Source organism: Astatotilapia calliptera, chromosome 23, assembly GCF_964374335.1.
Source record: "Astatotilapia calliptera chromosome 23, fAstCal68.1, whole genome shotgun sequence".
Lineage (NCBI taxonomy): Eukaryota > Metazoa > Chordata > Actinopteri > Cichliformes > Cichlidae > Astatotilapia > Astatotilapia calliptera.
Window position 1 is genome coordinate 2,620,357 of NC_137443.1, and position 26,735 is coordinate 2,647,091.

Genomic DNA, 26,735 nt, shown 5'->3' on the forward strand with positions numbered 1-26,735 from the left:
GACCACCAGGGGGCAGCACAGCACTCTCCAATTTACTTCACACAGAAGGTAGAGGCGATGACTTGATGTTTTGAGGTATTAACTTGCCCTATTTTGCATCTAATGCCACAAACAAAAATATAGTTATGTATTCTTATGGATAAACAGCAGGTTAGTCTATATAAAGCAACTGGCTAAAGCAGAAGCAAAGGTAAAAAGCTGAAATAAATCATTTTTAACCCTTTCTACTTTATGTTGGCGGTTACTTGGGTAAAGAAAAAGCATCAAGTTATATTATTCAAGGTAGATTACTGCAGCCATACAAATCATGTATGATCATGATATCAGCTCACTGGTTTAAATACATGATTTTTGAAGTTTGCTGCCTCTGCCCTTTTACATGCTGATAACATATAGATATATACATACATACAAAGCAGCTAAGCTTGTAGAGACCCATAACATTGGCTCAGGCTGTTGAGTTTGTAGGTAAGCTTTATTTTCATGCAATAAGCATGCAGATGACTTTGAATGTGACTGAGCACATTCATGGGCATCAGTAAAATGCCCACTGGTCCTACCCTGTTATTTCTGTCCAGATCTCTCTGGGTGCAGAGTCGGCATCCCTACAGACAGTATAACAGTTTAAAAACACTTTATTCTAGAGGGGATTTTTAAAAAGTAGTTTCATTGTTTGTTTTGTTTGCCAAATCGTAATCTGTGATTCTCCTACTGCTAAAAATGAACCCGTTAAACAAGTAGGGCAAAGACTGGTGTTGCAGGGGAGCAGATCTTACTTGGCAGCATCTTTGAGATCGTCGACACTTCTCTTGTTATTTTCACCGTCTTTGAAGATGGTCTGATTGGCTACAGTTAAAATCCCATTTCTTCTAATGAAATCAGGGAAGCACCGCTGAAGGACTGAAACACATTTGTAGATATTTTTGTTGTATTTACCCTCTTGGCAGAACAAACAGTAAGTTATTGAGGCAATGTATTTAGAGTTGCTCGGATTCACGTACAAGGTCTGCTTGGCACAATCATAGACGGGCAGTCTTCATCTCGTATGACTTCTCTGACTGACTGAAAGGGAACAGAAGAGATAATGATTCAAAGAGCTGAAAACAAGTGATTTTCCCTGAGCGTTCACTCCTCGCAGCCTTTATTACAAAGACAGAAAAGAACTTCTTCTCTATTAAACTTTGTGATCTTGTTTTGTTTGAATCTGTCATGCCTGCTTGAGTATTTAAAAAAATCTTGTATGTTTCTCTTTCAAGTCCTGCAATGAAATGTCCAACTGAAAATGCACCATAAATAAATTCAATTTAAAAATACTTATGCAAGTTACAATAATTATCATTAATCTAAAAAATAAAAACGTATCTAAAGTAAACTAAACACACAACTGACAGATTTTACAGACAGATGTAACAGAGTTTGTCATACTTAGTGATGACGTGGAAAGCGGAAACTATGATTCAATTCAGACAGTCTGAGCTGTAAAGTGCTCCCACACAACACCTCACTTTCATGCACCATAACGCCAGCGTCACTGCCACCGAACTGCTGCCAGCTGACGGAACAGGGCTGTGATAAGCATGAGTGGCTGCTAGCTCACCTCCGCCCATCTCGCGAAGCTCACTCCAAATGTGCTCTTCGTTATTAGAAAGACTAAAACTGATTAAATCGTTTCAAAAATGTTCTAGATAAAAAAGAAAAGGTCCAAAGAGCTCTGAAAAATTTGGAGTAGTTCTGTGTTAAAGTCACGAGTCAAGTGTCAGGCCTAAAAAAATATCTAAGAAATAGGAACAAATATCCAACAAAGTCCTGAAAGGAACTGAGAGATGCACCTGACCATTCCACAGTGTGTCTGTGAAACATAGTGGAGGCTCAGTCATGCTGTGGTGTTGAGGGTCTTGTTCAAATTCTGAACATAGAGAAGTACCATCAGATGGTGATCCTTCATGTAGTGCCATCCGAAAAGTGTCAGATTGACGGCGACTTCATTTTCAGCATGACAATATTCCCAAACAGTAGTGCAGTACAAGCATTCCTGGATATAAAAACACAACGGACCACTGTCAGCCATGGATTGGCCTCCTCAGAGCTCGGACCTCAACAGTATTGAAGCCGTGTGGAATCATCTCGACAGAGAACAGAACAAAAGGCAGCAACATCCAAAGAAGAGCTTTGAATGTCCTTCAAGAATCCTGGAGAACTGTTCCTGAAGACTACTTGAAGAAAGCTTGGGATCAGGTGGTATTTAAGAATAAAGGTGCAGATACCAAATACTGACTTTCAAGCCTGTTAGGCTGCGTTCACACTGCAGGCGAAAGCGCATCAAATCCGATTTTTTTGACCCTATGCGACCCATCTATCCGATCATGGTGTGACAGTGTGAACGGCACAAATCCGATATTTTCAAATCCGATCTGGGTCACTTTCGTATGTGGTACTGAATCCGATACATATCCGATGTTTTAGAAAGCGACTGCTGTTTGATGGTCATGTCGCATTAAATTACGTCACTGACACAAGACAGACGCTAATTATCAGCGCCAGAGAAGCGCCTGAGAAGACATTGCGAACGCTTCCTGGCCATCCAGCGTAGATGTCAGTGAAACTGTTGGGAACGTTGGAGAAACGTGAACATTTTATTTGTTCTGTATAATCTGCAGATTCTGACAGAAATCTGCAGCTATCCTTTGCAGCACCGCTCCTCTAAAGCAGCAATAAGGATCATTATTAGGTTATTTACATTATTGTGTAAATAACAAAATAACTTAAAGTAAAAATTGGGAAACGTAAAGTCTGAAGTCTTTATATTAAGGCCATCAGTCAAACAATATTGTTTGGTCTGGGTCTAAACAGAGCGCGTTCACACTAGAGCGCGTTTGCTGTCGCATTTTATTTGTCGTGTGAACACGCAGACAAAAAAAACTGGATTTGATCAAAAGATCGGAATTGAGCATTAAGACCTGCGGTGTGAACGTAGCCTAAGATACTCGTATACACTCTTTTTATATTTATTTTTGCACGTGTCATTAAGTAACTGCACATATTTCCCAGCTAAGTGTCCAATGTATTGTACATGAGCTGGTCTCAAAGCAGCGATGATTTAACACAATCTCACACTTCCATCGAGTTTGCAAAAAAACAAAATGCCCCGTTACCCTCCATCTCTCACCTTACTGCCAATCTCGAAGCCTGGCTTGCAGAATTGCTTGTAATATTCCCAGTTTTTGGTATTCATTGCATCCAGGAGAGTGGCAAATCTGTCAGGGCACTTCGAGACGCAGAGCTGAGGAAGGCAACACATCGTCTTAATGAGAGCGCCCATCAATCTTGCATAATCGTGCGTGGCGAAAAAGTTGGAGAGAGACATCAAGCACTGTACACAGAGCTACAAAACGGGGCTTCGTTCAATCTCCTACCTGGGTTGTAGGGCACTGGAGGTTAATTAAAACTGCAGGATTGGCACATTTCAGCATGTTGAAGTAGAATAATATGGCTTTGTTTCTGTGAAGACAAAAGATGAAGACAAAAAAGGGGAGTCAGATTAGACAGATCCAAAAGTCCATTACTGTGCAATGTTTTATCAGCCAGCATGGAGGTGCTCACACTCACAGTGTGCTGTGCAATAAAACTTGCCAGGATTAATCAAGAATCATCTCAGTGTACTGAATGGTAGACAATGGCTATTGTTCATGTAAAGATAACAACATAATGCTGACAGACAAATTGGACAACATAATTATTCCACTGTAAACAATTTAAGAAGAAGACAGTTTTCCACTCACGCATTGGGGGTGTTCTGCTGGCCACAGAACTGACCGCGGCTGTCTGTTGGATAGACGACCTTCCTGGGGTCACCGTGAATCCAGGCTGAAACGACACCAACAGAGCTTTTCATTTCAGGTGCTTGGATTTTAAAATCTGCACAATCATCCCCCAAATCATACTCAAACTGGTCTACCTGCTGAAGAACATGAGGCCACTGGCCAGCCCATCACCCCAGTTCAGACTGTCTGTATTCCTAAATGACCAATACTAACATTTTCAGACATCTACTTTACTTTGAATATAACTAAGAAAATGATCTGCTGATAAAAACCAAAAGACACACATTAGCATTCAGATACAGCTGTAACAAAACGAAACCTCTGCACTATATCAATAACATTCGTGCCTAATGCCAAGGTCATGCATGTTAAAAAGCAACCAAAACAATTAAGAATACAAAAATGCTAATTTATTTAAGCAAGGGTATGAATAGTAATTAAGAAGAAACACAACAAAAGACAAAGAAATCAATCCTTTAATTTGTTCTGTTCTTTTTCTCTAGATAGGACGGTGGCAACCCTAAAAATCAATTTTCTGAGCAATGCTTGTGTTTCATTAATTTAGCCAAGCTAAACAACACAGTGTTAAAGCCTTTCACCTTGCCAGTCAATGAGGGACTGTGCTGAATGTGAGGCAGCACAATTAAGATGCTCTACAAGTCACAACAAGGAGGATGAAACTGCAAAGGATGAAGGCAGAAGGCCACATTCTTTAGGTGACTGCAGACATGTTGCGTGCGGAGTCATACACGTCGCTCTTTTTAAAATTATTTGGAAACAGGAAGTCCTTTCCATTTACTGAAACATGAATCAACTGGCAGTAAGCTGGCAAGATAAAGCCCAGTTTAGTGACAGCACTGGGACTTTCCCCAACGTGTTACAAAGAGAGAAGAGATGCATTAACGTGCTGGTCAGTGAGTAAAGGAAGAAAGGTCAAATATATCCAACTTCTTCTACTTATCATGAGAAACTCCCATTCTTTGAAATGGGATTCTAGAAATTCTGACCAGGTCAACTAAAAAAACAACAACAAAGTGCTGACAATTGAAGTTTTTTTTGTGGTATATTACTGTCAAACAAAACCTCAGCGCGTAGACGCTGCTACCACAAGGTAAAACACTTCCAAGGTGGAAGACGGTCAAATTTTAGAAAGTCAACAGAACCTTCAGAACTATGCTAATTAAGTGCTGAAGTCATTCCTGGGATATTTTGGTCCTAAAGGTGCTCTACTGGATCGAACACAGTGGACTAATTTTCATTTTCAAGAAACCAGTTTCAGATGATTTGAGCCTTGTGGCATGGCACATAACAATGTAGTTTCATTGTTAGCAGCAGCACTCAGGTTGGTTGTGGCATTTGAAATAATGCTCCGCTGGTACTATGGGTGCCAAAAAAAGATCCTGGTTGAAGCAGTCTGGCCATTTTTCTCTGACCTCTGATATCAACAAGGGACTTTCAGCCAAAGAACTGCTGCTCTCTGGATATTTTCTCTTTTTCTCTAAACGTTAGAGATGGTTGGGTTGCGAAATCCCAGCAATTCAGCAGTTCCTGAAATACTCAGACCAGCATGTCAAACACAAAGTGACTTAAATCACCTTTATTCTCCCTTCTGATGCTCAGTTTAAACTTTAGCAAGTCGTCTTTGTCTGCATCCCTAAATGCATTCAGTTGCTGCCGTATGATTGGCTGACTAGACATTTGCATTAAGGAGCAACTAATGAAGCATCCGGTGAGTGTATATTGAACAGCTTTGGTCAAGCAGTAAAGTTGTTTGATATACTACAAGTGTAGCTGGAGTTTTGACCTCTTCAGACAAAACCTCACAGGCAGAGCACACGATTTGCATTCACCTTTCCTTTTTATACCATCAGCCATATGGTGCGCTTTAAACTACCTGCAAGGACAGGGTATCAAAGAAATTCATTTTTCTGCGCCACAGCCACACATACCTCATCATCGTGTGTACACGTTTGTGTGTCATTAAGAAAGTTTGTGTGATGTAATCACTGGCAACCTGTCAAACTCACCCACAGTACCCAGAGCGATGTATCCAAGGATGACAATGACAAAGATAACACAGCAAACCACATCAGTGCAGCTCCTGGAAACAGAAGAGGGATGTGGGAACAGTGTGTGACGCAGGAATCCAAGATTACGAGTGGAAAACAGTGGAAATCAGTAATATATGCAAATATATTTAGTAAAGTGTCCCCAGGGGGAATATGAAATTAGCTTCACCTCACAGAGAGAAAGAATGCATAGTGTGTGTTGACAATGTAATTGCTATTGTATGGTAACGGAGTTTTAGCTCAGTACTTTACTTCCAGAGACGAGTAAGTGTCATCTGTGTTTTCAGAGAACCTGCAGTGGAGCTCTACTGACTTCCTGATGAGACTCTGAATGCCTCTCAGGGTTAACTGACCCGCAGCCACAGAGACCGTTATTTGAAGTTTCCACTCTCACTTCAGCAGCCTTAGTCTGCTAGTTTAAAACTGCATCTCAGAGTCTTTCTCCCTCTGAGTCTTTATTCACCGTCTCAGTGTTTCCCAAATAACAAGCTTCCTCCCCCCCGCCCCGACTTCCTTTTAAAAAATGCTGTCCATCCAGCCTGTTTTCAGAACCTCTTAGTGCCAGCCTCAGCCATGAATGAAGCCAAGTTTAATCTACCGTGCCCAGCAGTACCATACATGCATAACCTCCCCTTTACACCATATGGTAATGAAATTGACTTGAGACCCTCATCTCCTCTGGATTTCAAAGCCAAGGTCAAAGGAGGCCTAAACTCAGAGAAGTGCAGTGTTTCCTCTGTGTGCTTCTTTGAAGAAGTGAACTGTCCTTGTTTTGTATGCAGCATGGTTACACGGTTGTTTACAGGCACTACTGCTCTTCAGCCTCCAAACACTACTTCACAATTACCAAGCAGGCAGTAAGATGTACGCCACTGATGTACAGACATAATACACAACGTGGAGGAACCCATGGAGACAGGGAGAGTAGCTTAAATAGACAGTAATGTGTTTACAGTGAGTGAAGTAAACTGAATGCATTTTTAAGGAAACAAGCAAAACTATTTAGACTGTATGCTTAGCTCAGACTCTGAGATTTAGACTCTGCTGTTTAATTTAAGCTTGGATTGCAAAGGATTTAGGACTGTTTTCAAGTACAGTAAGTAGATCATTTTTATAGCCCTGCATTAATAACTGCGGTAAAGCTCGCAATCTGTCTTAGCAGCGGTGGTAGCTTGCTGAAAACAGAGGGCAGGAAATCTCTTCTGTCCCAGCAAGGCAGCCTATACTCATTGTTTGCGGTTTTAAAACGACTTTATTATCATCTCTTTGATCTGACCTGCACTAAGACTGCAGATAATTGCGAACACAAAACGTGATTTAGCCACTCAAAACCTGGACGTGCTTTTAAAGATGGCTTCACCGTATCTGGTTTCACATCCAAGATCAATACTTTGATTATGGAGTGATAGAAACTGTTACAATTTGTAACAATTTTCTGGCATTTTATAGATGAGACAATGAATTCAGAGAGTGACTTGACTGAGAGATTTATCTGATGATTTAAATAGACACTTGGCACTTGTGAAATATTTTGAGGTGTAAACCATTTTCTGGAAGCACTGCAATTATTTTTTGGAGATAAGAGAGGAACAAAGGCAACTGAAGTGGGCACAGTTCTCCCAAGTGAACACAGCGGCAGTTTTACACTGACAGTGGGTATGCGGTGTACACAGACAACCTGCTACACTACCAGCAAAACAGTTGCTGAGATTGTGCATGTTATTAACAAAGGGAGGCAAGAGAGTATCGTTTCATTTAATTCAAAAAAGAGCTGTCAGTGTTGCTATGGCAATTATTGAATCCCTCTCTATCCTCCAGCTGGTAAATAAGTTAGCTATCACTCAGTCACACATCCTGTTTGATGAACTGGGAAGATATGAGGGCTGGGAGTCTTAAGCTGAAATCGCTTCATCGTCACACTGACTGTTACTGTAGGTCTGTTGTGATTTTCATTCCCCTCATATGGAAACAACTGCAATTAAAAAAACAAAGAAGGACACAGTGCAAACACAGCGACTCGGCGCTAAAAGAAAGCGACCCTTGAAACGTGCTACGGTCAGTGTTTAAGGGAAGCTGACAAAGTGAGCAGAGTGAAAACAATTCTGCTTCGTTCTCTTATCTCAGGAAAACATAATTAAACAAAATCTATTTGGCTTCCAAACTGGGCTCAATCCCAAGCTTTAGCTCTCTTCAGATGCCTCTTACACATACGTTCACACGAACCAACACTTTTCTCTGCTTGTGGACTCTGTTTGCACGCAGTACTGCTTAGCAAGAAAAAAAGTCAGTACTGGAACCTTTGTCAGTGCTACGGGAAACTTTTGTGTCAGTATTATATTTGCAAGGCTGATACTCTGCAGGAGCCAAGGTGACACAGATGGCAGAAGTGCCACAGAATAGCGTGGGTGCCATTGTGGTGTGAATCTGCCAGACTGTCCCTCCTTTGTAACAGACATTTACAGGAAGGAGGGCAGATCTTCACACAAAAGGGATATTTCACATGGTCATGAGAGCCATTAGGGACAAATTTCCAAGTGAACAGTATTCCTGACAAACATTAGGCCCAGTTCGGGCGAAGAGAAAGAATCGGAAGCAAAGTTTAACGGCACACTTATTGAAGGGGTAATTATAGAAAGGACTACATTAGAGTGGTGGAGATGTGACAATGACTGGATCTTTGACTCTTATAGGCAAATAAAATTAGCACTACAGCAAGCCCACTCCTGTGTAGCTTGCAGAGGACTGCTCAATCAACAGATATGGTTACTTCATTTAGGCTTTGAGCTTACATGAAAACAAGGCGACCACAGAGTTGGTTCTCTTCCAGTTCTCATTAAGAAAAGCCTTTGGGCCACAGAAACATCAAAGTATCCTTGGTGCCTTCACCCACCAGTAGCGGAGAAATGGGCTGGAGAGGGTGGGATAAAGAGGCACAGGAGAACTGGAACATGCCTCCGCAGCAGCGTGCCAGTCTGACGTTGGACATAAAAGAAGTAAAAACCTACATTATCTCTGAAAATGACTAATTCAAGAAAAGCCTACAGTGACACCCTCAAGGAGTTTTGCTTCATTGCAAAATCCCACCTGTCATTGTAATAAAAAAACGTTTTCTTACAATCTAATTTATCAGGTTGAGGAAGGATAAAGATACTACTAATATCAAATCTTTTTCATCAGATTTACAGCCATGTGAAGAAGAAAGTATGGCCTTTTTACATGTTTATGTATCAGGACGTAATAAAAAGAATCTTGTTCTTGCAGGTTATATAATCAAGTAAGTACAACCTCTGATGAATAACAACAAATTACATTTTTATTTACTTAACCCGTAAAGGCCCCCCCCCCCACACACACTTTAAAGCGTCTTGCTTTAAAATGACATGCCCAACGTGACCTGACTTTTTCTCTGCAATTACAAACTCTGTGTAAAATATCTTGGTGTCAAAATAAAGCTAGCACTTCATCACAGGTGTAAGCATCACAGCAGATGCCACTGTGTCAAACTAACTGAGGATAAAACAGAAAAATATAAAGGAGTTTTTCCTGGTCTGGTCTTTTATAGCACATGGCACCCTTGAAAATGTGCTGCGGCAGATCAAAAAATAATTGTCTTATAACAATATGAATCAACATATGGACAAAGCTTGATGCTGCTGAAATGAAGCAGAGAAAGTTGCTCAGGCTTTATTAGAAACACAGCTTTGCAAAATTTGGCATAATTTGTGAAAGTCAACATTTCTTTGGTATTGAATAGCAGAAATTAGGCTTTCTTGTCAGAGTCACTTTTGGGGGAAAAACAGGTGGTAAAAATGGTAGACTGGTGCGTAATAAGCTAGCGAATAATGCAGAAAATAGAGATTTCTGATGTAAATCTGGTCTCAAAGCACACTGAGTGATAGAGCTATGCAGGAAATAAGACAGCAAAAGTAAGAGGGAATTCATGACAATGTCTTTCAAACATGAAGCATAGTTTTCGTCTTCTTTTGCTGCTGGTTCAGTGAACTCTGGAATGAAAGTGACGAAACTTGCAGTTTCTGAATCTGTCAGATGTCGGCTTTTGTCCGTGCTGTCGGGTAAACGGGGGATGTTTACCTGCTCTTTAATTGTTAGCTGTTTTAGCTGTTTGATGTTGTTGAAATGGTTTTGTGAGCTTTTAGCTGAGATTCTGATGAATAGTTAACAAAAACGCAGAAGCCCTATGTGAAAATTTAAATAGTATATTAAATATCAAATGTCAGTTCACCAGCAAGCGTGACCGCCTCTATAAAAACAGACGTTTTAGAATTTTTCAGGTCTGGATTTTGAAGTTAATATAAACACAATGTCAAGAAGGAAAGTGTCAGCAATGACCTTAAAGTGGCTACTGCTGCTGCCCATTATTTTGGAAGGACATGTCCAAACAATTTCAAGTCTATGATTCTTCCTGTACAATGGAACACATTCAAGACAGTTGCCAGTAATTTCACCTCAACATCAGACTGTGCTCAGAGAAATTGCAACCCACCCCCCCAAAAAACCCCAAGAGCTACATCTCAGACTCTACAAGCATTAGCAGAAGCTTATTAGCAGCTCTTGACAGTACAATTAGAAAAAAGACTGGATAAGTATGGCTTGTTTGGAAGAGCTGCCAGGAGAAAACCTATTCTCTCTACAAAATACATGGCAGTATAGCTTAGGTTTGCTAAGTTGCATCTAAATTACCTATTAGATTTCTGGAACAACGTCTTTTGGACATTTGGCAAAACCCAAACATAACATCTCAGCACTAAAACCAACTATCAGCATGGCGGTTTAGGCTTGTTTTGATTGAGTCAACTTCCACTGTATATCAGAGTATTCTAGAGTCAAAAGTGAAGCTGTCCATCTGTCCAGTGACTAACACTTGGCTGAAACTCGGTCACGTAGCAGGACAATCATACGGTGGCCCTGAGAGGCCAAACCGACTGCAACTTAAGAAAACACCAGCAATAAGAAAAACGCTGCAAAAGCACACAAAACACAACGGAAATAGGAGAAACAGATTTCCAAAAGCACAAGGGAAGTGTTTCTGGGGAGACAATAACCTGACGGACCAGTTGCAGGAACCAAAATATGCTAAGAAATGCGCTGTGTGGAGCAGGGAAATTATTTTACTGCTATTGTTAAATAATTGTCATCATTACCATTGCATTAATAATATAATCTGGAGTTTATATTGTGTTCAGGGGTTGAACAGTGTGTGTCTTTCAGAAAGACTAAGTTGCAGGCTGACAGGAAGTTGCAGGTTTGCAGAGTGTGCCTTTTGCAGAACTGAAACCGAAAGCAGAGTCTAAGTGCAGGTTATTTTGAGGAGCCTTTGAGGACGAGACACAGACAGTAGGTGAAGAGGTGACACAAAGAGCATGTGAGGTCAACACATACACACACGTTGGTTAGATTTATTTAGAGGAGAGATTAGTTATGTCTCGATAACAAAGAGGAACAATTCACTTTAAGATAACGGAAAGTACCAGCCATGAAAATAGAAGATGATCTTCTAGGTGAAAAGTCATTCTGGTGTTGATCTGATCTATGTATAAAATGTATCTGTGATGCATGAAGGGGCGTCAGTAAATCAAACCCTGATGCTATAAAATATCTGTTCATGCTTTGATTAAGTCGAGGACTACTGGCTGTCTGCGTACAGAGTGTCTTCCCACACGTGTGTTCATTAAAATCATTGTTTGACCAAGAGCTTCTGGACCAAGAGTGGTTTGTACTCTCCTTCCTCAATTTTGAACCTTAACAGCTGGGAAACACTTAAAAGAAGTGGAGGATCTATTGGTTTTGTGAGGAAAGAAAAGGTGAGAGATAAGTGTGTTAGCCTATGAGATTAAAACACACTTACCTAGCATGTTTTGGTTCGTCGGGTTATTGTCTCCCCAGAAACACTTCCCTTGTGCTTTTGGAAATCTGTTTTTCCTTTTTCTGTTTTGTTTTTTACTATTTCCTTTGTGTTTTGTGTGCTTTTGCAGCGTTTTTCTTATTGCTGGTGTTTTCTTAAGTTGCAGTCCGTTTGGCCTCTCAGGGCCACCGTACAATCATCCCAAGCACAACAGAAAATCTGCAACAGAATGACTGAAGAGCAAAGAATCAAGGTGTCACACTGGCCCGGTCAAAGTCCAGACCTCAACCTAACTGAAATGTTATGGCAGGAGCTTAAGAAAGTTGTGCATAAACAAATGCCTTCAAACTGTAAAGAAGAGCAGGTCTAAATGATCCACAATGATGTGAGAAACCGATAAAGTCTGACAAAACAAATACTCCAACTTACTGCTGCTAAAGGTGGTTGTGCAAGCTACTGAATCATAGGGAACACTTATTTTTTCCGCACACATGTAATTTGTCAGACAGTGGCTACTACAGATATAAGCAGTGTCAAGCTCAGTATTTGCTATCACTTTGCTAGCTGAAAAAAGTAAATAAGAGCCTCGATGCATTGTTGTATAATGCTAACACTTAGTAATGTGGACATTTTGTTACAGCCTGGAGACAGAGTACTCATTATCATGAAATCTCTTGTGTGTACATCTGTTTCGTGTGTGTCTGGCTGGCTGCTAATGTGTGTCATTGGGTTAACTCCAGCCACCAGCTTGACTTATGGCCATTGATCTGTGTGGTGGAGTGTAGAGATCTGCCAGCACTCAGGCCTCAGTCTTTATTAATGTAGCATGACAAATAATCAATCTGTCAGCCTCAAACAGCAGTGTGCGCCAAAAAAATGATACAGTGAGCAAACTCAATACACATGTAAGAAGTCAGATGTTTGGAAGGTCAGTTCATCAAAATAAAAAAATGCATATTACACTAAAAAGTTGTATCGGTGTCTTCTGTTTCCAGTCTTACACAATCCAGGTGAATAAAAATTAGCTTCTTGTTATAAACTATCGAATGAGGGTGATGTTACAATGTCTCAAAGTGTGTCTGTAAATGTATTTTACACCGTAGTCTGAGGATGCTGAGTACCTGTTCTGAACAGGCCCTCTGAAGTTCGGGTCAAACTTGCGAGGTTCACCTATAAGACAAAAAACAGTGCAGACAAATTAGTAACAATACTGTGGAGTGATCAAACGAAGCAGCTATTCATTGACAGAGTTAGCAAACAGTGCACAGAGATAATGCCACAGCAAAACAGACAAAATATTCTTTAAGTCAGATGACCATTTTTATGACGCTTCTGCTTTTGAGCAAAAATGTAGAGCAAAAAGAAACATTACAAGAGCAGGATCATTTTGCTAAAAATCTGTGAAAACACTTTATTACAGCACAGGCGATGAAAATGTTCACCTGCTGTGGCATTCAAACGGTCAGCACCAACTAACTAGGTCATTTCACAGTGCAAGTTTCCTAGCAAATCTGGCAGAGTGGGAGCAGTACAGTAAGGCAGCACTACAGTAAAGGCCAAAACAATATGAACAGGGAAGTATAATAAATCATCTTAACGAGTCTTAATCCTAGCAGCTTATTTGGGTCATACTGAGGCTTCCCCATTTGACCCAACTTGAAACTGAAGCACAGTTGCAGCACTATTTGTCACCCGTACTCTGACTTGTATGTGAAACAGATGCAACTGCATTTATCATCGGTTGCTTCTTTGGTCTATAAGTAGCCTGCACCCTGAAACTAATTATGACGTGTTGCTGAGGACCTATTAATCATCACACATGGAGTGCAATATCTGTAAGCAGCTGGGGCAGACTTAGGGGCATCACGAGTGGGCCTATTTCCCATCTGCCTTTTTCCCAGGCTGATAGTGTCCAGACGTATGAGCCAGTTTTGCTTCTGAAAGTGTGAGGAATGAGTACACTGTACATAGCAAATACATATTATTCAGCCTGTTCTTAATGTACTGTACTATTTTAGAACACCCACAACCGCCTCCCCCCCCCCCAAAAAAAATTCACACACAAAAAAAATCATGTTCGTATCCACTAAAAAGACCAGAAATCAATACATCTCCACAAAGAGCATTGTCAGTTTGATTTTGTTTGGTTAAAAACATTTACTGTATAGTAATGTTGCATTTTAGTTATCAAACTGCAAAGTATAGCGTGCTTTCTGCTCTCCTGAACAAGGGAACTCAACCGTTAGAGCACAGAAAGTAAGTTACTGCATTTTCTGTAGCTCTTATTTATTTGTCATTACTGTTGAAAAAAACCTGCATTCATCACTTAAATGAAAAAAGGAAAGGGAATGCATGTTTGCATTAAATGCTAGTTCTATTATCAGGCGAAAATACAAACCTTAGGCCTAAAATGTGCTCCCTGTAAGTATAACATCAAGATAATCGCTTTCGTCTGATGTGGCTTTTTACCTGAAAAACTGGAACAATCGCGGCTGAAGAACGCAGGACACAGACAGTGAAATCGAAATAAAGTCTTTAATTATTTGCAGAGAAGAAGTCAAAGAAGGTAAACAATACAGGGGCAGACAAAAAGGCAAGATGTCCAGGGTGTTGGTGCAACTCACTGGGCCGAGCATGCGACACATATGGTGTAAAGCTTTTGCGTTGGGCCAATAAAGTCTGAAGAAAAGTTCCAAAATAACAAACAAAAAAAGTCACAAGATGAGAAAATCCAAGAAAACACAAATAACAAATGAAACAATAAACAGGATAAACTAGAAAACAAGAGGATAAGCACAAGCACACAGCTAGAAAGCTTAACAAGGAGAGTAATGACGACGGGGCAAACAATCACAAACGGGTCAAAACAGGAAGTAAAATTATCAAAAGTATAAGCAGGTGAAGAGTTACAAAATAAAACAGGAAGTGACTTAACAGAAACCTAACATCAAAAAACAAAAAATTAACACAATGAGAGCGCCCAGCTGAACATTGAAGGCCAAAGTTAATTCATCTCTGCCATCGAGCATGAGTTACTGCAGAGGTTAATGTGAAATGAACAAAAGCATTGGCTCAACTTTCTTTCAGTGGACTGTGTACACTTGTGCATTTTTAGAATTACATATTCCTCTATAGTCCGTTTACTACTGTTCATGAAATGTTCAGTTTATCTTTAACCAACCTGTATCACGTCCGTCTTTCAGTAAAGCCCAGAAGCTGCTCCTCACAAACTGCCAGATTACATTACGGATCCCAAAGTGAGTGTTTTACCACTCTTGAAAAAGTGTCTGGCGTAGTGTTATTCCTATGTGGTGTGACAAGAGGGATTTCTAAAGCCAATATTGCCGTATAATGACAACACACTGAAAGACAGTAAAATGAGTCAGAGTCCTTTAAAATCACATTACTTCCTCTCTGTCAGTGCGCCCCAGGGCAGCTGTGGCTACAATGTAGCTTGCCATCGCCAGTGTGTGAATGTGTGTGTGAATGGGTGAATGACTGAATGTAGTGTGAAGCGCTTTGGGGTCCTTAGGGACTAGAAAAGCGCTATACAAATGCAGGCCATTTTTTACTAAAGTGCTGCAGTCTGAAGGACAGAAATGCCAAAACCCTCACCCAAGAGGAAAGAAATGGGCTTGCGGCAAGTGAACAAAAAAAGCTACACACGAATAATGAACCATTTGTCATTTATGTATGTAGATGAAGCATAAAAACACAAATAACAAGAAAGGTTCATCAGATAACGGGTCGAAAAAACGGTCCCTCTTTTGTTTTCCAGAGAGACTGCATACCTGCATGCAACCAAAGCCTGCTGAACATTACTGGGTCATTACTCAAGACTACAAATAGAAACCAGAAAGCTTCAAATATGAAACATTTTGTCAATTGCCAAAATATTCTACATGTTCATATGCATATATCTGTTGGGAGAGATAAATGCACCCTGAGCACATCAGGCACTAGTCTGAACCACTGGACTACGAGAGTAAAACAGAGGAAGTGGATGACTTCACTAGCTGTTGCTTAAATAGACTGTATAGTTGTGATGGCAGCAGACTTGGCATGACACAGATCTCAATAACTGAAGTAGCAACTGCTGGGCTTTGAGCTACAATTAAGGATGATACACACACGTTTAATGCTTATAGCACCACACGCAAGTGAAGATCAAATAGTAGTACAGCAAGACATCCACAGCCAGAGATGGGCAGTAATCTGATTACTTTTTTCAAGTAACGAGTAAAGTAAGGGATTACTATTGCAAAAACGGTATTTAGATTACCGTTACTTTCCCGTAGGAACGCTGCGTTACTAAAACCGTGATTTTTTTGCGAGAATGTCTCATGACAGTGACGTAAGCGAGTGCGACGTTCGTGACAACAGCTGTGTGCAGATCAACAGTGGATCATATATCGAGTGCAGAGAGAGTATGAGCGTGCAGCGTTTAAAGCGTGGAAGTACTGACCTTACTTTGAGTTTGATTCCATAAAAAGTGACAAAAACATTAGTGTCCGCTGTGCGTGGGAAGAAAACTTATTTTTACAGCGAAAAAAACCCCTAAACTTCCAAACAAGCACCGAGTAGCTACGACGTAATGGGAAACTCACAGAGAAACTCGCGGATTCTTCCACTGACCGCGGCACACCTGCACCAGGGTAAACCTCCGCCTACCCCACTCCTGCTTTACAGGTGAAAATAGAGCAACAGGACCGCTGAGTCTTTGATGTTATTTATTTTCTGCTGTGTTTTACTTGCATCTATTTGAAAGACTGAGTGTAAACACAAAAAATATTTTATTTTATGTGCTGGAATGTGCAGAAAATAGGTTTAAATGTTAAACTAATTTCTTCCAGTCAGAGAATGTTGCATATAATTAAATCTTTGCTTGATGCATAAAGTTAAAAGATTAAAACTAATAAAACAAGTTTTAAAAAGAGACTTTTCCATTTGATTACATTTTGTATGATGGATTATGCAGAAAAAGTAGAATTGGGCTGAAAGATCTATCACTTTATCACCTACTCAGGTTGTAAATCGTGTTTTTAAAAAGTAACTAAGTAATTAATTACTTTTGAAAATAAGTAATCAGTAAAGTAACGGGATTACTTTTTTGGGGAAGTAATCAGTAATTAGTTACTGATTACTTTTTTCAAGTAACTTGACCAACACTGTCCACAGCACGAGACAGTGAACCACACCAGCATCTGAAGTATAACGACCCCAACCAGCCTGGCTACTGTGTGAGACTGGCCTTTTTAAAATAATAAGAACCAAATGCATCAGGAAAGTGTCACACTGTCTTTCTTGACCATATTATCTGAAACATTCAGTTATATGAAGCAACAAACACATCAACTGTTCACGGATCAGTGGAAATATAACACTGATATCACCGCAGTATTGTGAGCACACAAAAACAACTCTGGTAGAGCTGTTTTAGGGGTCCCGTGTTTTTTTCCATTCTGATAAAGACCTATAGTAGAGAGGAAAGAAGAAGATCAAAGGTTTTAAAGGATGTACTTTCGAATGTGTGTAGGTGTGATGATGACAATTTCAGCTTCTTTGTCACAGAAGCAATAAAAGCTACGAGCTGTCCCCCTCATGCTACTTCATTTGACACGAGAATTTAAATGTTTCCTTTCCGTTTGTCCTTGCTGTTAAAAACTTCCGTTTCCAGCCATCTGCTTGGCTATCAGTGAAAGTCACTCACTTGAGTGGTGTTTTAGGTCTAAAAATGGTAGATGCTCTGGATTAATTGTGTGAATTCCTCACCCAAGGACACAATGTCACAAAACCAGATGCTCTTTGCAGCTTTTGTCGCACTTCTATTGAATAAGACGACGCTGAGCTTATTGTTTTTAACTCAGAAGTCAGTAAGGTTGACAAAAGAGCACAGAAATGCTAAAATTGTGTAACAGATACACAACAGGTAAGCTGAAATAATCAACGCTAACAACAGGGCAATACTATGAGATCCTCCACAAATAATTTAGCTGCCAAGTACTTTATGTCAGACAAAGAGAGAAGCAACTATAATCCTCTTTATCTGCACCTACAGTCAGGTAGACTGCAGTGGACTGCCGTGTGCACCAGTAGTCCTTGTTTTTCTCGGTAGCCACATAAACCCGTTCACCACCTGCTGCAGGTTCTGTTGGGTGTAGCCCAAAGATACAGATACAGATAAGAATAAGGCAGTGTGCAGTCTGATTCTCTGAATACTGAATACTAGGGCGACCTTGTTTGTCTGCCTGTGAAGAAACTGTAGACAGTAAGGGCCCAGTTAGCTGGTTAGCAGCCAATGAACATTGAAAAGCTTGTTCAAGTGTAAACCTAAGGCAGACGATGCTGCTCTTTCAAATGGATGTGATGAAATAAAAGAAAAATGCTAAAGTAGGTCAACAAATATATTTGGGTGGTCGTTAATATAACTGTAAAATCTTTGTTTGGGGAAACACTTCCCTATAACAGCATCATTTCATCTCATTAACATAATATTTCAACCAATTAGACTATTAGACAAGGCAACTATTAGTAAGAATACAGATTTTATTTTAATATTACAAAAGTCCGTCTCCACAGTGCTGGAACTATTGCGGTGGAAACAGGTTAGTCCATATGGTGAGTGGAGCTGAATCACACTGGGATCAAGGAGAGTCAGTGGTGAGAAGACAGATTGTGGTGCAATAAATGTCAGGGGGCACAGTTTTTTCCAGGTTTTTCACAGCAGAGGGACCAAGTGGTCTGGCACTGGTTAAAACCCAAAACTGCCAAAACAATGCTGCAACAGGAACTTAAAAACCCGATTTCTACAATAGCAGAAATATTCAGCAATTCAGTTCACTCATATCTAAAATAAATACCTAATATCTAGATACACTAAAAAAAAATCTCACACCTCTTCATTCTAACACAGTAGCACTGAGGAGAAGGAATATGTGCCTGAGCTAAATTTAGCTTTAGCTGCTTTCCTGACTCACAACACGAGCCTGAGTGTTTCCACCCGGCTGTTGTACCTTTCTCCGACCCTCAAATCAGATTTCAGCGAAGGGTTAAGAGAAAGTGTTGAAAATCATCAGCGATGCTGGGCCACCAGCAGACTCTGCATTAGATAACGGCTGTTTAGCCTGCACTGCAGTCTGCCAGTGTAGGAGATGAGTCTGGTGGAGTTTGCTGGCTGTAGTCAGACTGAAGGGGGGTCTGTAGTCAAAAACGTTCGGAAAAAGCCTTTCAGGCATGCTACACTGGGACAGCTAGAGTCGCTGTTAGCTGCATAACTGCTGGTCTCCTCTATTGACATAGTGTTAGATAATGCCACCGTGTCCTTCTGTGACTGAAAGATTTATGCACAGCCCAACAATCATGGTGGTAATCGAAAGCTCTGAGAAAATAAGGCTTCATGGGCTGAAGAATTATACATCAGGATCAGACAAAGGCTTTGGCAGAAACATCTCTCCACATTTCCACTTGTATTCCTGGCTGGTCTCCCACAGCAATAGGATTTATGGATTCATTTGGAGGTGTGAGAACATGCATAAAAAATAGTTAAACACTTTCGATTATCATAAAATTAACAGGATATCTGCATACAAGCAACTTTTGCTCTCTCATAAAAGACGTTTCAGCAGTTGATGGACGCAGATCCTTTTCCCTACATGTTTAGGTTTGTAGAACAGCTAGTGTGACGAGGACTCTTACTGGCCTTTTACACGCTACTATTTTCATTGCACAACAGAAACGAGCCCGCAAGTTGAGACAAACCTTTTCTTTCACTTTACCAAGATTTCTCCTGTTGTATGTGTATCAGAAAGAAGGGGTGGTGGGTATATCATATATTCCACCTGTGATTATTGTATGATTGTTTCTTTTGTCATCAACATATATATTACAAAAAGATGCTGCATAGCCTGAATAATTCATGCAAGTCTTGTTATTTAGGCTACAATGAAATAGTGACTCCAGGAAAAAAAGAAACAAAACACTTTTTAGGAAACTGATGTTTTATTTCACTCAGTTTCTATCACGGGTGACTTTGGTTGGTGGTCAGTGCCAGTGGATGGTCAATCAACTTGCCTGATACACTTTTTTATTGACCCCAAGCCACCATAACATTGTTTATGTCCCACTCTGTTTCCCAGAGTATAATTGAACGGACTAACCAGGTCTATCTGGTGACTAATTTGAACATTTTCTTTTACATTTATTCACCTGCACACCACGACTGCGAGCAGAATTTCCTTGATGTAGTTTTGAAAACTCCGGCACATTAACCAGCTAGTCCCAGCAGGCCCCCCCAGGACGCTGTTGTGGGAGCCCTGGAAATCATTAAGCTACCTCTTACGAGATTCTCTTGTTGGAACCTTGGAACCTCCAGCTCCATGATGTTGGACCGCAGCCACCGAAGGTAGCTGTAAAAATCTGCTGCCAGTTTCTACAGCTACTCTAACCAGAAACTGCAGGAGATGGAAAACTGGATTTCTACCTGCTAGATCAAACTCACCAAGGCGGCAGAGCAGAACAGACTACCACTGCCAACTCCGAACCCAACAACATGTTTATTGTTTAGTGAAAGCACACAAGCCAGATCTATGCTAAAAATATAATTTTAAGGGACATCTGTGGACAATTTCATGATCAATATAAACCAATAAGCAAAGGACTGGGTGTATTAACTCGTCAGCTCTTTTCCTCTCCGTTTGCCTCTTCCCTTCTCCTCTCTGTCCTCACATATACTGCATTTCAATACAGCTCCATTTCTAATAAAGCTGTTCTCATGTGCACATTTTTCTGTTTCTTCTGGGAGGGAACAAGCATAGAATAATGACTTGGATGTGGCCAATTAACTACGTATTAGTTCACTGACACAAGACATCTTTTTCAAGCCGCTGCACTGCACTGCTGAAATCCTGTATTTACATTTAAAAATAACTTCTCAAACAAAATGTTAGAAGCAACAGACTTAACTCCTGATCAGCTGCTGTGCTGTCAAGTGAATAGAGCAGAGCGATATGACCAAAAATATTTATCACGATATACATTTGAAAATTTGCGATAACGATATAACTGACGATATAATTGACACGAGACAAAATACTTTACAACTCCACAACTTTATTAGTGCAAAAAACAAACCATCAATGTATTTTCACTTAAACAAGCAGCTGTTTTTTATGTGCATTAAAGTTATATAAAAATTAACAGTGCAAATGCAAATTCCTCGCTGACAGTTTAACCAAAAGGCGTTTCCAGTGGAAACTGGCCGACACATCCTCAGCATAACCATGTATGATATCCACAAAACTTAAAAAGAGCTTATACACACACAATATGGTAATATTATGTTGAAGCACAGTACGTATCACTCCGCGAGGCTCCGCCTCCGACAATCCATCAAGCGGTGCGGCTTCGTAGCTTCGCAAAGTCGAACTAAAACATTCGACAGATTTTCGAGCGCCGTGCACATAAAATTGTTTCGAGGTCAGTAAACACAACCAGAGTTCATACATAAGGCACACGGGATTATAAGGGGCTCTGTCGACTTTCAGAAAAATCAAAGGATTGATTTTAAGTGCGCCGTATTTTCCAAACAACACGGTAATAACGACGGCCCGCTAGCATGCGCTACCAAAAATAGTGCTTTGTTGTGTATCTGAGGGACGAAAGCTAAACCAGTTCCACACCAGTGAAGCTGCAGCACTTTTACAAACCAGTTCTGGTTCATCTGTTTCATTTAACGATCCGCTTTCGCCCTTCTTGTTCTCCGTCGCCGCCATGCTTTTTCCGTCATGTGCATATGAAAACATGTGCGTTTTACCCATATTCTATCGCCATATTTCATTTTTTTATCGTTGCCCAACATTATACCTAGGGATGGGTATCGTTTAGGTTTTATCCGATACCAGTACCAAACCAGTTCTTTTGAAACGGTGCTGGTGCTCAAACGGTGCTCAAACCGGTGCTTAAAGAATGGAGAACACAAAATTGGTCCAAAAACCTCTCATGTTCAGCTGTTTTTTGTAAAAAGATAACAATGTTAGCCTTTTCTGCAGCTGTGGGGCATATATGGTATCTAGGGTTGCCAACTCCCTGAAAAATAAATAAGGGACACCTCGTGGCCAGGGCCGGGCGACCCAGTTGTCTTCACCCTTCCCAGTGTGGTGAATTTTCTAGCTCTTTTTTTGTGTGTGAAATTATTTTTTTAACCATTTGACTTGAATTTGATTTAAGTAGATGTGTATTCTTTGTGATATGAACACATGTGAAACAAATGATCATTTAGCCATTTATTTTTAGCTCAAAATGACAACATTAACACAATAAAACAGGTCTCCTTCTTAAACAGAAGCCTGTCATGCTTAACTTTTGAGAATATAAGTAAATCTTTCTTTAACTCTGTCCTGCTTAACTTAAAATAATAGAAAACAATAGAAAGAAAAACATTCTTGTAACAGTGCACATTTAGTGCATTTAGTACAATTGGCTTCAGTTGAGGTATTATTTCAGCTTTTCTAATGCTAATCAGCTGCTCCTGTTTGAAAACCCGCTTGTTCCCATGATTACGCATCTTAACTCATCATCATTATTCATCTATGTATTACTTTTATGTATTAGTCATCTATTTGTTGTACTCATGTATCCTTGCAGTTGTTTATTACACAAAATAAATTATATTATCACACTTCTGGCCACATAGCGCTGATATTCACTGCACATGCCCATATTAACTTTTTCCAGCCAGGTGTTTTCCTTTTCCCATTCTTCCCTTTCTCTGAGGGGAACAAACATTGCTGCTCTAATGCTGGGCTTACACTGTGCGGTTTTTGGCCCATTTTTGAGTGATCGGACCGATTTTGGCCTTCATCGTGCATCGTGTAGTATACGTGGGGTAACGAGAAGTGATTAACACCTCACGACCAGCTCCCGATCAATCAATCGCTCGTGAAGGTGTCACCACAGCCGCTCACACTGCTCACGCGCAAACACGTAAACGTTGGTGAAAAAGACGGAGCAGCACGGCTGTGCAGCGTGTGATCTGGACACAAGCGATGGAGGCACAACTTGTAGAACTTTGGAAAGCTCATCTGAGCCTTTTCGATGTGGCATCACAAAATGATCACGACCACAACAACCATGAAAATAGTTGGATTTACACTGTTGCTCAATCACAGCTGCCTGATCAATGTTTTTCATTAGCAATTTAGCAAAGTTGATGGTGGTGGTGTGTCTGTGTGAGTGAAAGACGGAGAGAGAGAGCGCGACAGATTTTCTGTTATAACCTTCATGTTATGGAGGCACAGTGTGAGCACTCAGGTCAGGCATCAGAGCATCGGGCGGTATAGTGTGAGAGTACATCGTGACCTACCAACGTCTAACCCTGCGAGTCAATCGTGCAGTTTGAGCAGGAGCTGAATAACGTGACTGAAAAAATCGCACAGTGTCTGCCCAGCTTTAGGTGTACTGTCGTCCGAGACTTGCACCGCAGTGTCGGCGTTTGTTTCCCTGTTGGCCATGCTTCTTGTTGTGGTCATCTGTTGCCTTCCGGTATTTTCTCCGCAAGCGACCTTTCCTCGACCAATGAGATGAGCGGTAATCTGAATTGTCATACTCGAATTGTCATAAGTGTGCTGTCAGCTCATTGGTCACAAAGCAGGAGAGGGGCTGGGAATTATGTTTTCAAACAAAGCGTTAATTCCATTAAAAGTTATAGACTACTTTTGATTCTCACTGTATTACGGGACAAAGTGCGTCCCTTATTAGCTCAATACGGGACGTGTACTTTTGTTTCGAAATACGGGACGATTCCGTATTTTAAGGGACGGTTGGCAACCCTAATGGTATCACTCTTGGCTGGAAGCTTAAACAATGGAAAAAACACAAACTTTGTCCAAAAACCTCTCATGTTTAACTGTTTTCCACTTTTTCTTTGGTCATTTTAGCCTTTTTGGCCAGGGTGAAGAGAGTATCTGCCATCAAACAAGAAGACAGCCGCATGTAGCTATGATGATGTTTGCTAGTTCACCTTACATGCATTCATGTAATAACGTGGTTAGCCTACTCAACGTAAATTACACACGAACAACATTAAGCTACTCACGCAGAGAAGAACGGCTGCTGCTGCATCATCATCCTCATCATTTCTGCTACACTGGCAGGGCTAGGGGCCAGGACTCTCCTCTTTGTGTTTTGGGGGGATGTTGCATAACAGGCAACCCACCCGCAGTAGATGTGCTCGGTGTGAGGGCTCGCAGCAAGCTATCAAATACGGCGCATTTCTGGGCTTTTAAAAAAAAACGCTATGCGTCGCCAGGTGTTTCATCGGATTCGAGGTGTTGCCTCCTTTGACAGTATCACAGTATCAGCTTAAAGCACTTGTTGCTGCTGAGTTTGCATCTTTTGCTGTGAAGTACAGCCAGACTTTGACCGCTTCGCCTTGGACATTTTTAATCTGTAGCTCTGCTCTAAAAGAACGTACGTACCTGGACCCGCCTACTATCCTCGGAAACGTAAAATGATTGGCTAGAAGTGTGTCACAGCTCAGGAAAAAAAAGCACCGAAATAAAGCACCGAAATGTGCGCTGCTTTTCGGTCTGGTTACTACCGTTTACGTCAGAACCGGTGCCATCATGGCACCGGACACCGGTACCCATCCCTAATTATACCGGTATTACCGTGAACGGTGTGATATGGCCCAGCCCTACAAGTGAATGCTGCTCTCATTGGTTCTCTGTACTCGCATATACGTCTTCCTGAAAGGGTGTAGGCAGCAGCAGCCCTGCTGGATTTCGGGCGATCGTGGCTCAAGAGTTGGCAGTTCGTCTTGTAATTGAAAGGTTGCCGGTTCGAGCCCCGGCTTGGACAGTCTCGGTCGTTGTGTCCTTGGGCAAGACACTTCACCTACCGCCTACTGGTGTTGGCCAGAGGGGCCGATGGCGCGATATGGCAGCCTCGCCTCTGTCAGTCTGGCCCAGGGCAGCTGTGGTTACAACTGTAGCTGCCTCCACCAGTGTGTGAATGAATAGTGGAATTGCAAAGTGCTTTGAGGGTCTCGAAAAGTGCTATATAAATGCAATCCATTATTATTATTTAAAGCTACAGATACTGCAACAGCCCACTGGAACAGCGAACCAAAAAAAAGCATATAGAGAGATGGAAGAAAGAATGATCTGTGCTTGAAAGACACATTTTGGAGATATGTGAGACTTGCGTTAATGTGTTAAAAGGGGTATGATATGGGACCTTCAAGGCCCATATTTACTGTCAGATTCTGAAGTGCAGGATGTGCTAACACTGACTACAGAAAATCAACTTCAAAGTGACAGTGCTGGAAGCAAACCAGATCTAACAACTGCCCTGGAGTGATAGGACTTCAGAGAAAAGTCAGAGAAGCAGTTCATTTCAGTGCATTTCAAAATTTAGGAGAATAACCTGCAGACTTACCTCCTTTGAGTCACTTGCTCAGAGATTACACGCACATTTATTGCGCTACATCATATATCGATTACCACACATAAAATGGGTGGAAATATTAACTGCGGAGTACAGCATAACACACCCTCCAGACTACAACTTGTTCACTTCCCTTAACCCGTTTCCACCCTTCCCCTTCCCAGGGTTACTCAGCTTGTAGCCATAAACACATCCAACATCAGCACAGGCAGACACAGGCACCAGTGTCCCCTGGCTCCACTGTCCAACACAGGCCTCTTTCATACAGTGGTCAGGCAAACAGCTCGAACACTGCAGGTGCTCTGCATGGGTTGGGTCAAAGGAGCCATTTGGAAAGGACTATTTTTTTGTTGTTTTCACTCTCTGTATTCATCCACATTTCCAGGAGCCGGAGAGAGTGAAGTGCTGAGAGATTTCACTTCTGTCAGAGCTACGTTGGGTTAGAGTGTTAGATCCAGCAGTAGTTAAAAAGAAAAAGAGAAAACAGAAATTTTAAAAATTCAGCATAATGATGTTGCTCGGCAGGGGAGGCATAGTCTGTAAGTCTGAATGCTGTGTACAGTATATTCATTCATATTTGATCAAAGCACTGGCTTTTGCCAATCCATAGAGGAAAGCAACATCAGTAATATGGCTTTGGGATTTTGTGTTTTCCTGTAGTCTTTATTTAAAAAGCTACACATATTCAGGTTTCTTCTGCATGACACAGTAGCAACAGACCTACTTGGGTGGATTAACTATAAAAGGAGATACCAGGATTTTCTGTAAAGCACAGGTTTATTGTCAAGGTTTCATAGTTGAATCAGGAAATGCACACGTAGGATCACACAGGGTCACGAAGCCAAATGTTAACTTGCAAGTCTCCTACAGTTTCATGCCAAAAACACAATAATCTGTTCTGAAAGAATCAAACAGTTACATCAGAAGACTTAGTGTTGTTTGTTTTTTAAAAAAGGAAAGAAAAATGGACAAATCTCTACGTAGCATCATCTCACCCTTTTTCTCTGCCTTTCTTCTGCACAGAATCATATTTCTTCCTTTCTTGTACTTTCTCTCTTTGGAGTACAGTACAGCCTTTAAAGTGCTTTTCTCCTCATTGTAACAAGACAACAACATCTCAAGCTCTGGTTTAGGTTTATGTACTGGAGTCCCTTGGGATCCTCTTAAATCTTAGCAGATGGTCAAGAACTGCACTTGGAGTATCTGACTTGCTAGTCCTCTGGGTTAATTCCTACTAGTAAATGAAGAGCATTTACTGGGCACATAGTGGTAACTGACATCCTTTCAAGCAGTGAGAATAGTGGGACACGGGATGGGATTCAGCCCCCGAGAGGGGTGTCAGCATCTGAGTGTCAGATGCTGACAGCTTGGCCTGCTGCTCCAAGCAGAAAAGTAGCAGTATTGTATCTTTGTGACCTTGGTTACTTCTGCTGGAGGCTCCAGGCATGTCAGTGGCAGCCCTGGGTTTCTGTGACATGAGACTCGCAACTGCTACTGTAGATTAGTGACATGCTCAACTGGCTTAGGTCAGGATTTATA

At 41.0% G+C, this 26,735-nt stretch overlaps 1 protein-coding gene across 3 annotated transcripts in view; it reads right to left on the bottom strand.

The window, feature by feature from the left end:
- Positions 1-26,735, bottom strand: part of slc44a5b (solute carrier family 44 member 5b) — a 47,345-nt gene that overhangs the window by 14,998 nt on the left and 5,612 nt on the right. For 2 of the 3 annotated variants that reach the window (XM_080297229.1, XM_080297228.1), the window contains exons 2-9: positions 12,875-12,923; positions 5,849-5,922; positions 3,780-3,864; positions 3,414-3,498; positions 3,167-3,280; positions 1,002-1,062; positions 777-900; positions 561-605 (exon numbers count right to left, since the gene is read on the bottom strand). In XM_080297229.1, the coding sequence (XP_080153355.1) occupies positions 561-605; positions 777-900; positions 1,002-1,062; positions 3,167-3,280; positions 3,414-3,498; positions 3,780-3,864; positions 5,849-5,922; positions 12,875-12,923 (637 nt within the window). The remainder of the gene's footprint in view (positions 1-560; positions 606-776; positions 901-1,001; positions 1,063-3,166; positions 3,281-3,413; positions 3,499-3,779; positions 3,865-5,848; positions 5,923-12,874; positions 12,924-26,735) is intronic. The other variant, XM_026157789.2, reaches the window with a different exon arrangement.